Genomic DNA, 14783 nt, shown 5'->3' on the forward strand with positions numbered 1-14783 from the left:
CTCCCGTTATAAAATATCAGGGCTGTGTATAATCAACTTTACAAAAATACACCATAAAAGCAACACAGAATAATTATAAAACCGACTGGCCCATCTTAGAAAGTTTAAACCACTGAATAGGCCTATTGATTACAAAAAATAAGGCATCTGAAGGTTGGTAGCAGGGTTGTTGAGGGAACATTCCATGGCATGGGACTGACATCACTAATTGCCTGACCCCTAGCTAAAGCTAGTTGAGTTTCTGAAGCATGGGGGACAACTAATAGAATAAGCTTTCAAAAAATTAAGAGGAACGCAAGTTCTGCAACTGCTTGCGATGCCAGAACTTATTACTGATTAGAATTATTTACAGAAGTTACTGTAGTAGAAGCACCCCAGTCTTCCAGCAAGGATGATTAACTATATTCTGGGTAGAAATCCCTCCCCCCCATAAAGTTAAATGTGTTCTAAGAAAGCCCTGACCTAAGATACAGCTTCATGGAAGCCCACATTTAATTAGTCTTTACCTCCTTCTGGAAGATTTCAGTGTCAGGTCCCGAACGGACTTCTAATGATGCAGCTGCTTCTTTCCTTAAAGTTGAGTTCTCTTCCAGAGCTTTATTCAGTTCATTTTTTAAACCCTCAATCTTCCTTTCCAGTTCCATACATGAGAGTAAGTCTGGGGGTGGGGGGAAGTGGAAAGATTTCAATGGATAAAACTGACAAAGATTCACTACCACTGTGTTGCAAGCAAACTCTAGATTTATAGAGATATATAGTTCTTGCTCTGTAGTTCTCAGCTTCTGTGAAAATATCCCGCTAAAGCATGCACCCTTTCCACCAGTTTATACCCTGGTTTCTGACATGCAAACTTCCTTGAAAGACTACTTGCCTATGCACCCCTGAAGCTCAATTTCCATCTTCTTGTGGGGCTCAGCCTAAACCCACCAGTCCACTTATCCACCTCCCCAGTGTTTTTCCCCCTAAACAATGTTTAGAGGTACTCTCATTTTGACTCAAGAAAATCACCATTTTATAGTTCAAATCGGGGAAAATAAATACAGTAATGGACAAAAGTACAAAGATTCACCAAATGTTTGGGGGTATGCACCCCCCCCCAGAAAAACAGCACTACCCCCCACAGCCCTCGTTATGCATCTCATTTTCAAAAGCTAACCCCCCTCTCTAATTCTCCAGCCCGCCCCATAGTCCTGATGTTAAAGGGCAGCAACTACTTTTATTTTAATTCCACGCAGCCACTGTCTAATGCCTGAATTGCACATCAGGAAAGCATGCCATCAGGACATAAACTGACTAAAAGCCATGAGCCTAAAGTCCCCGGTCACTAAGGTGTCTGCCAACCAAGTCCATGACTGGCTGGAAGGATGCAAGGGCAGAGAAGGACAGAGCCATAAACCTCTCCAGGGTTTTTTGTTTTAATCCTGCTGCACTGTATCAGGAATGAATGGTCAGTTGCTTTACATCAGGATTGGCTAAACGAACCAACTAATCCCAGTTGAGATGCAGCAAATAATTAAAAAATTGCTTGTTGACCTTGCCCCTTGCATTCAGCCTGCCTTGAACAGGGACCCAGACTTTAATGTGGTAGGACCTGCTATGTGGAACTTTTTGCCAGCAGAGGTTAGGCATGAGTCAACCCCTGCTTTCTCTTATATGTCTTTTCAGAACTGTGCTGTTCAGACAAACCTTTGGGATGCAAACTCTGTGCCAAACGCGCCTAGATATTTTTTTCATTTACATTATTGTAGCATTATGTTTCTGTGTTGCGCATTGCCTTGTTTTTTATTAAAAGGGTGCCTTATAAATATTTAAACTAACTTTAAGGGCCTGAACATGTGTGGCACCAGTTTTAATTCATAAAAAATAATAATTCCTCAGCTATCCGAAGTTCAGGAAAAAGCCCGATTGTGCGAAGAACCTTCTTGTTCTATATCAATTCCATAAAAAAGGTACCATTTGGAACTCTTCCCTCCAAAAGCGATGCCAGCTTTGAATTTTCCTGCAGGTAGTACTGCAATTCTTTCTGCAAGTCAGACTGCATTTTCTTGTAGGCGACTTTCCCAGAATCTAACTGTCTTCTGTAACTCTCAATGTCTTTTTCCATTTGCTTGTACGTCTCTGAGAGCTGGTCCTACATGGGAGCAAGTTAAAATGCCATTACCCGTGTCCATTTACATGCCAGGACAGTGGCAGATTTGTACACAGTGCCACGTATTTGAGTAGCACTATCCTCTCCCTCTTCCAGATTATATTAGCACTGTTATCCCAGCCCACATCACCCCAAGGAAGCATCACTGGGATTCTACTAGGAAACTAGCAGAACTCACAGGTAAGGCCCTACTGGAAGCTTATTATGTTAATGTATTTCCTAAGCTATTGCCATACTGCCCTTCATCAAAAATGGGCCACAGGGCAGTTTACATCTGATTTAAGGCAAAAAAAAGGCATACACACAAGAAAAGATAAAAAATTAACATAAATTGCACAAAGGATGTAATTAGCAGCAACACAACTCAGAAATTACTTCACCCACCAGCCTTTTAAAACCTGACTCCAAAGGTGAGTTTTGACCTGGTTTCTAAGCAAATATAGAGGCACACCTCAGAGGGGAAGAAATTCCCCAGACATAAGCCACTAGGAAAAGATGGGTTTCTTTTTTGTCTCCCCCCATGCTTATATCAGGTACTGACAAAAGGCCACAAAAAAGAATTGTATCTGTTCATAATAATAATAATAATAATATCTTTATTGTCATTGCCCCCTCTCGGGGACAACGAAATTACTTACTTCACTCAGACATTACATAAAAGGCAAGTAAAAACCTACGCCATCCCAAGTCCACATATACACACACCATTTTTTCTTTTAGTGCTATGTTTTCACTTCTGAGGAATGAAGATTCTCTCTTGGAATCCAGTGCTACCGCCTCAACATCACTGAGAGACTGCTTCATTTTTTGCATTTCGTCCCCCGAGTTATTCAAAATCTGCTGAAAGTATGAGAACATGAAGGTAGTGTGTAAGTGTATGTATATGCCACCCACCCAGCATGAATCCCCAGGAATCAAGGACAAATTAAAGAAACAACCACCCTGATTAAATAAAGAAGAAAGATTCAGACGTACTGATGACACATCGCTTTCCCCACTTTCTGTTTTTGCTTCTCTCATAAGATTTCTTAGCTCACTGACATGGCTTTCCAGTGCTTTGATTTTATTGTTTTGCTCCTCGATTTGCAAGGCTTTTGACATTACTTCCTCCTGATAAAGCAAGAAAGAGGAAAAACACCAGAAGTGCAACGTGTTTAGGCACACCTTTCCATTTCCCAGCTTGATGGGGGGCTTAGGTGTTGCGCAGCATGACATTAAAATTGACAAACCGACCAGAGAATTCAAGGCATTTGGCTAAGACTAAACAATAGTGTTCCGTTTCATTATACATGCAAGGCCTACCACCACCAGCAGCTCACCTGCAGATCTTGATTGCAAACTTCAGCATTTGTAATAATAGCCTTTAAGCTGGAAATTTCATGCATTAGTTGCATCTGTGGAGCAATCGAAGCAAAATGGCATAGGCAGTTAGGAAGCACCTTTCAGTCAGGTTTACCTGCAGTCACCCACCACAAAAACAAGCAGGCCCTGCATTCAGCTCCCCTCCAAACCACAGCAGAGCCAAGTTGTCACTATAGAACACATAGCAGAAAATTCTGTGAGCATCCATTGCTTACAGTGGTGAGAAGCCCTGGGAAATAAAGTCTTAACAGCGCATTACTAACAGAGGGCTTTTCAAACATCCAAAACAAAAAGGGCAGAACACACTGCTAATATACGCTGACAAGTGTTTTTCAGAAGAACAGGTCCACTCTTTTTCTAGCATGCATTAGTTGGGGGCTAATTGATTTAAATAAATTCATATCCAGTCCTCGCCTTTCTTCCATGCTGCAACTAAAAAGAGTGGCTGTTTTCACATGTCACAGCAAACCATGCATTACTGTTAATGCAAGATGGTGGTTACTTCACTCCTCTCATAGCACAGCCTACATACCACAATATAAGCACAAAAACAAGTGCAGCTTTGCTTCTTCTTTTTTTGCAGTTACGGGATTAGCATTTGTTTTAATCTCATGTTGCTAAATTATCTCTAAGGGTTTCAGACCGAAAAGGATGAAGTATAGATATTTTAACAAAATAAAATGAAACATGAAATGAGAGAAGCCTTGGCTGCACGTTGAAAGGAGATGGGGTCAAGTGAAATGCTTTTGGCACTATCATAGGGAAGACCATGTCCTTTATGTCCATAGGCCATACTGGAAACAGTGGAAGAAACAGAGCAGGGTCAAGACAATTGTGTTAGACCCAGTTTTGTTGCTGGGGGTGTGAGATGCAGCACTTTTCAGCACCTAAGATGGGTCCATCAGCTGTGCATCCCTGTCCCCCTAATGGCCACAGTAATCCATGCCATCACCATTTCCTGACTAGACTACTGCAGCATGTCGTCCCTGGGGCTGCTTCGGAAGACTGAAAAAAATTAGACACTTCTTAAATACAGGTGAAGGGAACACATCTCATGAAGGAAAGGTACTGACTGCCAGTTTGAACCCAGTTTACAGTGCCAGCACTTACTTTTAAAATCTTATGTGGCTCTGAGATCCAATATCACCGGAACCTGCCATTTTACTAGCACCAAAGGATGTTTTCTGCCACCCCCTTTCTAACGAGGGCATAAAATTAAAACGACTGGGTTGATTTGATTTGAGAAGGGCAGCGATCAGGGGATATTCTCTGCAGTGGCACCCTTTTTATTTCTCCAGGCATTCAAGCATGTCTCTTGCTTTAATTCTGCTGATGTATATAAGAACTACTGAGTTTATTGCTTCTGCTGCTTCAATATTTAACTGAGTTCAATTCAGACTAAGTTAGTTGCCATAATCCCATTGCTTTCAACCGGAGTTCACTTAAGTCATAAAACAATGTTCATATTAATTTAAATGAGATCTGCATGCAACAGAGTCAGGATCCAGCTAATTTTGATCTTGTTTAAATGATTTTGTCAGCCACTCAGAAAGTTGTAAAAAGAAAAGATGGTCTAGAAATAGGATTATTTACACACCCACTTTGTCTTACCTCTTGTTCCTTTGCTGTCTCTCTTTCGAGAGCCACAAACTCATAAATGGACATTTTCTCCTTCAGCTCTTTGAGCTCACATGCAATCTGCTCTTTCTCCATTTGCAGGTTTTTTAGTTCTACTTTTAAGGCTTGTTGTTCAGTGACAGCATTGTCCTACCCAGGAGAGAGGCAGAGTGAGATTAAAAGGTTTTACCTACACTTTCAAATTAAATTCCTAGAGAACGCTGAGGCTGACTTACCCTCTCATCTACTAGGGTTTCACAAAGCATGACAGAATCTGCAAAATCTTTATGAATCTAGAAGAAAAATATTTTTGAAAGTTACAAGATGCCTCCTCTGTTACCTAGTTAAATTTCATCTCCTTACCAATATTTTATTTAAACTCATTTTTTAATGGTCGCTTTTCATACCCTAAGAATCTCAAAGTGACTTACAAATATGCAAAAACCTTAATACTGAAAGCACTTGCTTGTTCCTTCAGCAATATATTGGTAGCTCAAAAGTGTTGTTGCCAAAGCCCTACTGAGAGCTAGACAACATTTGTATACTAAGTTCCAGCCACACGCTGGCAAGGCTGGCAAGTTTTGGGGGCTTGCAAAAAACCCTGAAAAGGAGGTGAGCTTTCCAAACCACAGAATTTCTCTCCCCTAAATTCTGCTGACTCAGTTCCACCCCACTGAACCAAATGTAAAACAAGTCATGTTGATCCAATATAGTTAATAGGGAGTAACTAAGAAATTGTTGTTGCAAAAAAGAATAGGAGAGGAAGCCTGCAAAGGGGATACTCTCCGCTCCCATCTTTGTTCTTGGAATAGGAGTGGGAACCTTTTTCATTCCAAGGGCGACATTCATTTCTCAGCAACCTTCTGGGGGCCATATCCATGAGGTGGGAGGGGTCAGAGAAAAATTGGGTGGTACAATAAATGTAAATTTCACCTCTGGTGCAGCAGGCTAGTTTCCACACACATAAAAATACCACTTACCAAACCAACCTCAGATCCTGGAATCCATTCCTCTTCAGGAATTGTAACACTGGCTGTCATCCACTGATCATCATGTTCCGAGAACTCTGAAGATAGAGCTGAAAGACAACCCATTTTGCCAAAATAAAAGTGTGTATACTTAAGATGCAGATATGGGAAGTAACAGTACCACTCTGTTCTGCCTTGGTCAGACCACAACTGGAAAACTGGGTCCAGTTCTGGGCACCACAATTTAAGAAGGCGACTGACAAACTGGAACGTGTGCAAAGGAGGGTGACCAAGATGATCAAGGGTCTGGAAACCAAGTCTTATGAGGAAAGTTTGAAGGAGCTGGGTATGTTTAGCCTGGAAAAGAGGAGACTACGGGGAGAGATGATAGCCATCTTCAAATAACTCAAGGGCTTCCAACAGAGCAAGTTTGTTTTCTCCTGCTCTGGAGGTAGGACTTGAACCCATGGCTTCAAGTTACCAAAAAAAGGAGATTCTGACTAAACACCAGGAAGAACTTTCTGACAGTAGGAGCGGTTCAACAGTGGAACTGACTCCCATGCGAGGTTGTGGACTCTCCTTCCTTGGAGGTTTCTAAGCAGAGGTTAGATGACCATCTGTCATGGATGCCTTAGCTGAGATTCCTGCATTGCAGGGGGTTGGATGAGATGACCTTTGGGATCCCTTCCAACGCTACAATTCCATGACTAAGTTCTTGAGACAAATGCAGAAAGATGTAGAGAAAGGAACTGAGCTTTGGTTACCTTGGGAACCAATGGGTCTAATTCTCCCCTGCCATAGGAGAAAGAGAGCATGAGCAGCCAAATGCAAGCAGCGAGAGTTAGCTACAGTAGCCTTTGCTAGGAAGCCAGCTGTCCCTAGTGCCTAAAGATCGATCTCAGAATCAGATCTCTGGAGCAACCAGGAGATAAACGGAGCATGCTAAGTTATGCCAAGAGCCCTCTTGCCCTTCTCTGTCCTCTTCAGATCTAGCAATAGCACTCAATAGAATTAACATATGCAGCTTAAAGACAGCCTTCAAAATAGCTGCAATGGTTTAACTATTTGCAGCTCACTGTGGATATGTTAAACAATGTATTATCTAAGTTCTAACGTATCCCAACCTACAATTCTTCAGCCCATATTTTATATAGCAACCTGGAGGTAGGCTGTATGAATTGTGTATTGATTTGTAATGATTTGTTGGGTCTCTGGACCGTAATAAAGATTAATTGATTGATATAGCACCTTTTTAAATAGTTTCTACGCATAACAAACTTACACTCTTCCATCTCTGATAGACAAGACAAAGATGTTTTAAACTGTTTGGCTTTTGATGGAAAGCTTCCCAGGAGACGTTCCCCTCCTTCCTGGTTTATTGCTCCTGGAGCCCAGGTCACTCTCCGCTTCCTTCGAACCTTTAAAAAAAATAATCAAAAAAATCAAGGCACATAGGAGAATTAAAGGAAGTTAGATCTTTTTATAAGCACAATCCCATTTGCTGATGCCTTGGAATTTGTATGTGGCCTAGTGACGACAAATTCAGTTGAAGCTAGCTAGTTGAAGCTAGTAGGTTCTACCAGAAGCATTTGCAAAAAAAGTTGCAAACGGAGAGGGGAAACTTTCCTAAAACATGTTTGCAAGCACCATAAGCAACTTGAACTCGCTGTGTCTCACTGGCTGGGTGACAAGTAGCAGCTACAGAATTCTACACAAAGCTCTATTTTAAAGGCTGGGAGCCGGGGAGAGTGACTTAAGACGCAACTGCCACATGCCCTTCGATCCCAGGCCTTGGTTGAGGGCACATGGCATCCTTCTCACGCTGCCCTCCACGAGCTGCAAAGTTGCGCAGGGCCCTCGGTGGCGAGGGCTGGACTGGAGAGCAGCAGGCTCCATTCACCCTCCTGGCACCATTAAAGCACACTCAGTTGCTGGTGCCTGTTCTTATGCCAGCTTCCCAGTATGAGCTTCCTGCTTCAAGCATGCCTTAACAGAGCTATGTTAAGCTTCCACACATTGGAAGGGCCTTTTCTACAGTGGCACCCTTCTAGTCATTCCCAGGTTTCCCTCACCCCATTTGGTTACTTAATAACAGCTGCTACAAGAAATGTGGAAGGACCACCAGTTTTCCACCAAAGGTCCCACAACACTTAAATTTTTAAATATTACCTTGAAGTCTTGCGCAGATGCAAAAGAAGGTGCCGTCACCAGCATCTCAGTGAGAGCCCTTATTTTCTCCTGCTGTTCTTTTTGAAGAGCGTTCTTCTCTTCAATGATCTGTGCCAGCTGGGATTGTGGTGAAACCTACAAAGGGAAAGCATCAATACCAAAGGATGAAAGGCACACAATGTTGTTCACAGTAAGGTGATTTCCCAAGAAATACAAAAAATACCCTTCATAACAGATTTTCCTAAGACCTGCTGAAAACTTACACACTTTTGGGAATACTTTTACTACCCCAGGCCACATTTTCAATCTATCTTGGGGTAGTAAAATCCCTCAATATCCCTTATATATGCTCCTCCAACATATGTGGGGGCAGGGAATGGAACCTCTGCACGAAATGGTCATCAACTTTATTAAGAGTTGCCATTGAAATTTGGCCAGACTCAACCCATTCCAGCCTCTTAGATATCAAGGTAGACAACTTACCTCTTCTAGGCGTCGTTTCAGGTCTTCTATTTCTGAACGGTATCTCTTTAGAAGGGCATCCTCAGTTAGAACTTCGTTTACTATGGGGCTATTTTTCATATTTTTAGCTGTACTGGCAAACTAGGAGAGATGGGCACATGGAGTCAGAACTGCTCTTTGAAGGTGAAGTCAGGAAAAAATTACATTTGTGCAAAATCTCTTTTCGAAAATTATAGAAGCATGGAATCATAAAAATCAACATTTGCTATTACAGTAAATACAAATGGGATGCATTAAACGAAATGTTGCAGCATACCTTCACCTCCCCACAGAAGGAATAAGCCTAGGTTAGCCAATCTTGTGCCCTCCAGTTGTTGTTGAACTACAACTCCCATCATCTGACCATGTTGACCATGGCTGATTGGAGCTGGAGTCCTCCAACATCTGGAGGGCAACAGATAAGCGATCGGGAGCTCAAGTAGGCCATTCCTCCGCAGTTTTTCCTTTTCCACCTGATATTCAAGACTCCATGACTACCATGAAATCTTAGTCTTCACAGGCTCTCTTTTTAAAAGAGTTGAAGGGGTTGCTTCTGCAAATGTCAGTATCCATGCCAGCTATTAGAGGAAGTGCTAGACTACTTCCCATTGAAGGGGAAGTCTGATTTCTCATAGATCTGTAACTGCAGTTACATATACTAGAACAAAGCATGCAAGTTTAAAGAGAAAGGGAAATAATTTCTTGCCTATTTGTCACTTTGGGCAATTTTGCCCACAAACCTTTTCAGGGAAGGAAATGGAACTGTACGGTTTTACCTGGAGTGTGCTAAGAGTTTCTTCTAAGGATGCCGGAGTGACTGTGCAGATAATAACAGTCTTAGCATTTCCACCCAGCGAATTCTGCAGAATCCGTGTCAGTTTGCTATCTCTGTAGTTAATGTAGCCTCTGGTGAAAGAGGATGACCAAAAAAAGGAACAAGGAAGTTTTTACTTATTAAGTAGAGGCAAAATTGGCCCAAGAGCTGATCAATTACATAGGACAGAGACAGCCCAATGTGGTGTCTTCCAAAGGTTGTTGGATGAGAACTCCCATCAAGCCCAGACCTGTGGTGGTGGGAACTGTAGTCAAATCACCTAGGGATGGTACTACATTGGCTGCCTGGTCTAGAATAAAGTGAGAACACTTTTCACTACAGCACAAACTAAAGAACCTTTCTTAACTACATTGTCCTTACCCAGCCTGATCGTCACATAGCTTCTTGATAACTTGGCCCAAGATGGAGAGGCTCCGGTTTATATTGCAACCTTCTTTGAGACGAATCCCTAGGCATCAAACATAATTTTATTTTCAGACAGCTCCTTCCACAAAATTTGTTTTGCTACCATATTGGGAGTTAACATAGTCAAGAGCTCCTGAATTTGATTGCTTTCTTCTTCATTCTCCATGTCACCCCCTACTGTATTGTTTTTACCTGTAGGCTCACTATCTTTTCAGACATGAAAATAGATTCCTATTAAGAGAAAGTTTTAGGCACTTTATAAAGTGTTAAATAACAATACTAGGCAGTATCCAAAGTTGCCTGTCTCCTGACAAAAGGCAACTATCAGCAGAATGGGCATTTTTCAGCGATTCCCCATTCCGTCCTTAAATCTGCTCTAGATGATTCCTCAGTCCTCTGCAGCAGATTAAAGAGGGGCACAGGGTCCTGTGTAGGGTTCATCACCAAAAAAAATAATCTCTCCCCTGTTTTGCCAACCGATTCCTTCTGTCAATGAAAGGACAGCATTTGAGACACCCAATAAGATTTCAACATTATTAGTGGTGTGATGAATTACGCCATTTAACTCCGAAACATTGAATAATTTCAGCCAAAAGGAGGAAGATAACACTAGAAGGCCTATAACCAAATATTATATTCATTAAATTTATATACCACCCTTCATCCAAGGATAGTGGTGCAGTTTACAATAGTCTCTGCAGAAGCAGGGATGAGGAACTTGTGGTCCTCCAATGTGTTGTTCCATCATTGCTGACCACTGGTCATATTGACTAGGATTGCTCGGAGTTTGCATCCAACTTCTAGAGCACCAAAGATTCCTCATCTTTGCCATAGAGAAGTTAGATTTTTGTGCAAGAGTCTACCAGGTGGGAATGTTACATCTGCATCAGTCTTGTGTTCCAAATATGATGAAGTTTACTGTTAAGCTGTAAATGGCTTACATAAATAAGAGCAAGCATGCCCAGCAACAGAACCCTGGGGGTGGAAATTACTTGTTGGATTTTTTACATGTTTTACAAGTTAGTATTTAGCAGATTACCGGAAAAGCTCGATCATCATCAGCTACATACCTTCAGCACCAGTCTGGCTAGCTCTTTCACTTCCTGCCAGATCTACGAAATTCTGAAAATTCAAGACAGACTGTGTTAGACACCAGTCTCACACAAGATCTATTCAAATCACCTATTGATTGAATGACTGAATTCCAAACAGTGGCAGATAAAAGCCTGAGAAAAATGAGTTCCTGAGACTGTACATGAGCAGAAAAAGGTCCCTGGCCAGGAGTTTAAATCAAAGGAACAACAATTTTGTGCAGCACTGGTCACTACATCTGGGAGAAAATACGTTCAACTGAACAACTGTCAGGGAACTGCCATCGGAGCCAGAGGGAGAGGGAGGGCTCCAGAGGGATTCCGGAGAGCGTCCCGGGAGGGAGAGAAGCAGCACATCTTCTGGGAAAGGAAATCAGCGTAGCACTAGTGGAGAAGGGGGGCAGATGGGGGAATCGGCGAGGTGGCTCCAAGACTCCTCGCCGGGGACCAGCGGGGAGAGCACGGGTCCTCCGATGCCCACACCCTCCCTGCACAGAAGGCTTCCGTACAGGGAAAGTAGGCAGAGACTAGGCGTCAAAGAGATTCTTTGCTGGAAGAAGTTCAAGAAACGCCCACTGACGGATTCTGCCAGCGATTGAGACAGCCACGGGCGAGTGGCTGTCCAGACAGAAAGGGTTCACTCAGGCAACCCAGCCAGGTGTGGAGCCAATTTACGCACGAGCAACCCCTAGAACCATTACAACAACATTTAACATTTCATGAAAGCGAAAGAACAGAGGAATTTTTAGATTGCATCTCAGATTCAGGATGGTCTGCAACAGAAGAAAAAGGTAGAAGGATGTGCATAATCTCCGATTTGATGTTTTGACCACTTTAAGAAGAACAGACATAACTGAATTTCTACTATAGTCCAAGGAACCAATGTGGCATAGTGGTGAGTGTCTGGCTAGGACCTAGGAGGCCAGGGTTCAAATCCCCACATGGCCACAAAGCTCACTGAGTCACCTTGGCCTCTCAACCTAACCTACCTCGTAGGGTTGATGTAAGGCTAAAATGGAGGGGGACAAAATCAAGTAGGCCACCTTAGTTTCTTGAAGATGGGACATAAATGTAATAATAATATGGGCATTGTTTAGTCTGCACCTCTTCAGTATGTTCCCGCAATGTCAATGGAACTTGCTTTTGAATAAGCATTATGATTGCTGTGCCAAACGGACTGGAAACCCAGATCAACTGAATTTCTGCTGCTGCTATTTCCCAGGCAGAAACAGGCCTACTAAACACTTCAGAAGTTCATTCCACAGCCTTCCACAGTCCCAATATATATTTGGCTCTGCCGGCCAGATCTCAAACAGAAAGCACACAAGGCTGGCCCAATATATTTCGCTACCTGAGCCGAAGTAGAAGATGGCACCCCTCTCCTCTTTCTGTATAGCCAAGTCAACCAGACTGGTGGCAAGACAACATCCTCTACAGTGGTGCCTCGCAAGACGAAATTACCGTATTTTTTGCCCTATAGGACGTACTTTTTCCCCTCCAAAAATGAAGGGGAAATCTGGGTGTGTCCTATGGGGCGAATGCAGGCTTTTGCTGAAGCTTGGAGAGCGAGAGGGGTCAGTGCGCACCGACCCCTCTCGCTCTCCAGGCTTCAGGAACACATCCGCAGCCTAGGCAGCCATACGGGAGGTCCGGCAGGGATGTCTAGGCTGCGGATAGCAGCCTGCCGCTCGGCGGGTGGGGCGCCCTGAAGCAGAGCGCCCCCGCGCCAGGCAGACATCCGCAGCGTGGGGAGCCTTGCAGGAGTTCCCGGCAAGGCTCCCCACGCTGCGGATAGCAGCCTGCTGCCCCACAGGGGGGGGGGCGCCCTGATGCAGAGCGCCCCTCGCACGGGGCAGACATCAGCCAGCCCCACAAGCTCGGGGGACAGCAGGGAGGCGCAGCGCCGCCATCCCGCTGTTCCTCGACCTGGTTCTGTTTCCCCGACCTGCTTTTGGGGGGGAAATAAAGGGAATTTCCCCCCCCTTTATTTCCCCCCAAAAAAACTAGGTGCGTCCTATGGGACGAAAAATACGGTAATCTGTTCTGCGAGTCTCTTCGTCTTGCGGTTTTTTCGTCTTGCGAAGCATGGCTATTAGCGGCTTTAAGAAAAAGGAAACAAACTCGCAAGAAGTTTCGTCTTGCGAAGCAAGCCCATAGGGAAATTTGTCTTGCAGAACGACTCAAAAAACGGAAAACGGAGGATTGGAATAAATTTATGGTATATATTGAAGGCGATTCTGGTAACCTAACAACTGCAGTAGGTTTGATTTAACTCTTCCGATGCTATAAACCATAAACTAACACCAGCTGTAAGATGAATTTATCAAAAGTAGAAACCCGAAATCAGGAGGGAAGGAAGTCGATGTAAATATGTGGTACATGTTTTTCTTTTTCTTTTTTCTTTTGCTCCTTTTTTTTTTTTCTCTCTTTATTCTTTCTTTTTCTACTTAATGTCCTTTTAATGTTTAATGTCTAACTTTTAATGTCTCCTTTTGGATGTGCCTTTTTGGATGTATGTGATGAAGGAAATACAATAAAAAGCATTTATTAAAAAAAAAAAAAAAAAAAAAAACGGAAAACTCTTTCGTCTTGCGAGGTACCACAGTACTTCGTCTTAGGGCAGCAGCCTAGCTTAGGGGGCAGAATGGGTCATATGGCACACAAACCTCTTTCTTCCAAATGTTAAAGCATTTGGGGCTTTCAGAGGAAAGGCAAGTTAAGGAGGGACCTGCTAGAGGTGTATAAGATTATGCATGGTATCGAGAAGGCAGATAGGGCTAAGTTTCTCTCCATCTCTCATATAATTCTAGAACTCGGGGCCAGCCAACAAAGCTAAGATTCAGGACAGACAAGAGAGAACTTCTTCACACAGTTACATAAACTACGGAATTCACTCACCCAGTAAGTAGTAATGGCCACCAACTTGGAAGCCTTTAAAAGAGGATCAGACAAATCCATAGAGCACAAGTCTAGCAAGGACTACTAGCTATGATGGCTAAGTTCCACCTCCACTACCAGCTGCTGTGAATCTTAAGTAGAGAAACTGCTGTTAAGCTGGGGTCCTGCTTGGATCTTGGGCACCTGGTTCACCACTGTGAGGACAGGATGCTAGAACCAACAGGCCATTGGTCTGATCCAGCAGGGCTCGTCTCATGTCCCTGTAATGCACACAAGCTGCAGCATCCTTCAAGTGTTTTTTTTCTACCAACCCATTACAAACCTCAGTTCTATTTTTCAAAGAACTCACCAAGTGAGATACCATTACAGCGCCATCGTAGCTTGAACTATCAGTCTTCTCTTTGCTTTCAATTATCTTTAAAAAAAGCAAGCAAGGTTGTGAAATTGTTTTACTATCACATCACAAATTATAAACCAACAAAAATAGCCACCACGAATACCAGTTTGAGACGTGTGGGTCTATATACTGTAGCACACCTACCCTCGACCAACAGAACCTAGAACTGGCATATCTTGTGGAATGTTCTCCCCAGGGAGGCATGCCTGGTGCTTTTGTTACATATTTTAGGCGCCAGGCAAAAATATTCCTCTTCTCTTAGGCCTCTGGTTAATTAAATGATCAATGGCCTTTTAAACTATGTGTTTTATTGTTTTTGTTTATTCTTATGGCATATATTTTTGTGTTTTTATATTGTAAATTGCCCAGTGGTAGAATTGTATAACAACAA

General features: G+C 43.0%; 1 protein-coding gene across 12 annotated transcripts in view; it reads right to left on the reverse strand.

Moving 5' to 3' along the window:
* Nucleotides 1-14783, reverse strand: part of CENPE (centromere protein E) — a 37823-nt gene that overhangs the window by 17797 nt on the left and 5243 nt on the right. For 4 of the 12 annotated variants that reach the window (XM_083459192.1, XM_083459189.1, XM_083459191.1 and 1 more), the window contains exons 8-22: nucleotides 14345-14410; nucleotides 11077-11128; nucleotides 9962-10049; nucleotides 9543-9672; nucleotides 8749-8868; nucleotides 8266-8400; nucleotides 7379-7514; nucleotides 6109-6206; nucleotides 5365-5421; nucleotides 5123-5278; nucleotides 3469-3543; nucleotides 3125-3259; nucleotides 2855-2986; nucleotides 1954-2131; nucleotides 507-658 (exon numbers count right to left, since the gene is read on the reverse strand). In XM_083459192.1, the coding sequence (XP_083315318.1) occupies nucleotides 507-658; nucleotides 1954-2131; nucleotides 2855-2986; nucleotides 3125-3259; nucleotides 3469-3543; nucleotides 5123-5278; nucleotides 5365-5421; nucleotides 6109-6206; nucleotides 7379-7514; nucleotides 8266-8400; nucleotides 8749-8868; nucleotides 9543-9672; nucleotides 9962-10049; nucleotides 11077-11128; nucleotides 14345-14410 (1710 nt within the window). Of the gene's footprint in view, nucleotides 1-506; nucleotides 659-1953; nucleotides 2132-2854; nucleotides 2990-3124; nucleotides 3260-3468; nucleotides 3544-5122; nucleotides 5279-5364; nucleotides 5422-6108; nucleotides 6207-7378; nucleotides 7515-8265; nucleotides 8401-8748; nucleotides 8869-9542; nucleotides 9673-9961; nucleotides 10050-11076; nucleotides 11129-14344; nucleotides 14411-14783 lie in introns of all 12 variants that reach the window. The other 8 variants (XM_083459188.1, XM_083459190.1, XM_083459183.1 and 5 more) reach the window with 4 other exon arrangements.

Source organism: Podarcis liolepis (genome assembly GCF_965112155.1).
Source record: "Podarcis liolepis genome assembly, chromosome: 9".
In the NCBI taxonomy this organism is placed as follows: Eukaryota; Metazoa; Chordata; class Lepidosauria; order Squamata; family Lacertidae; genus Podarcis; species Podarcis liolepis.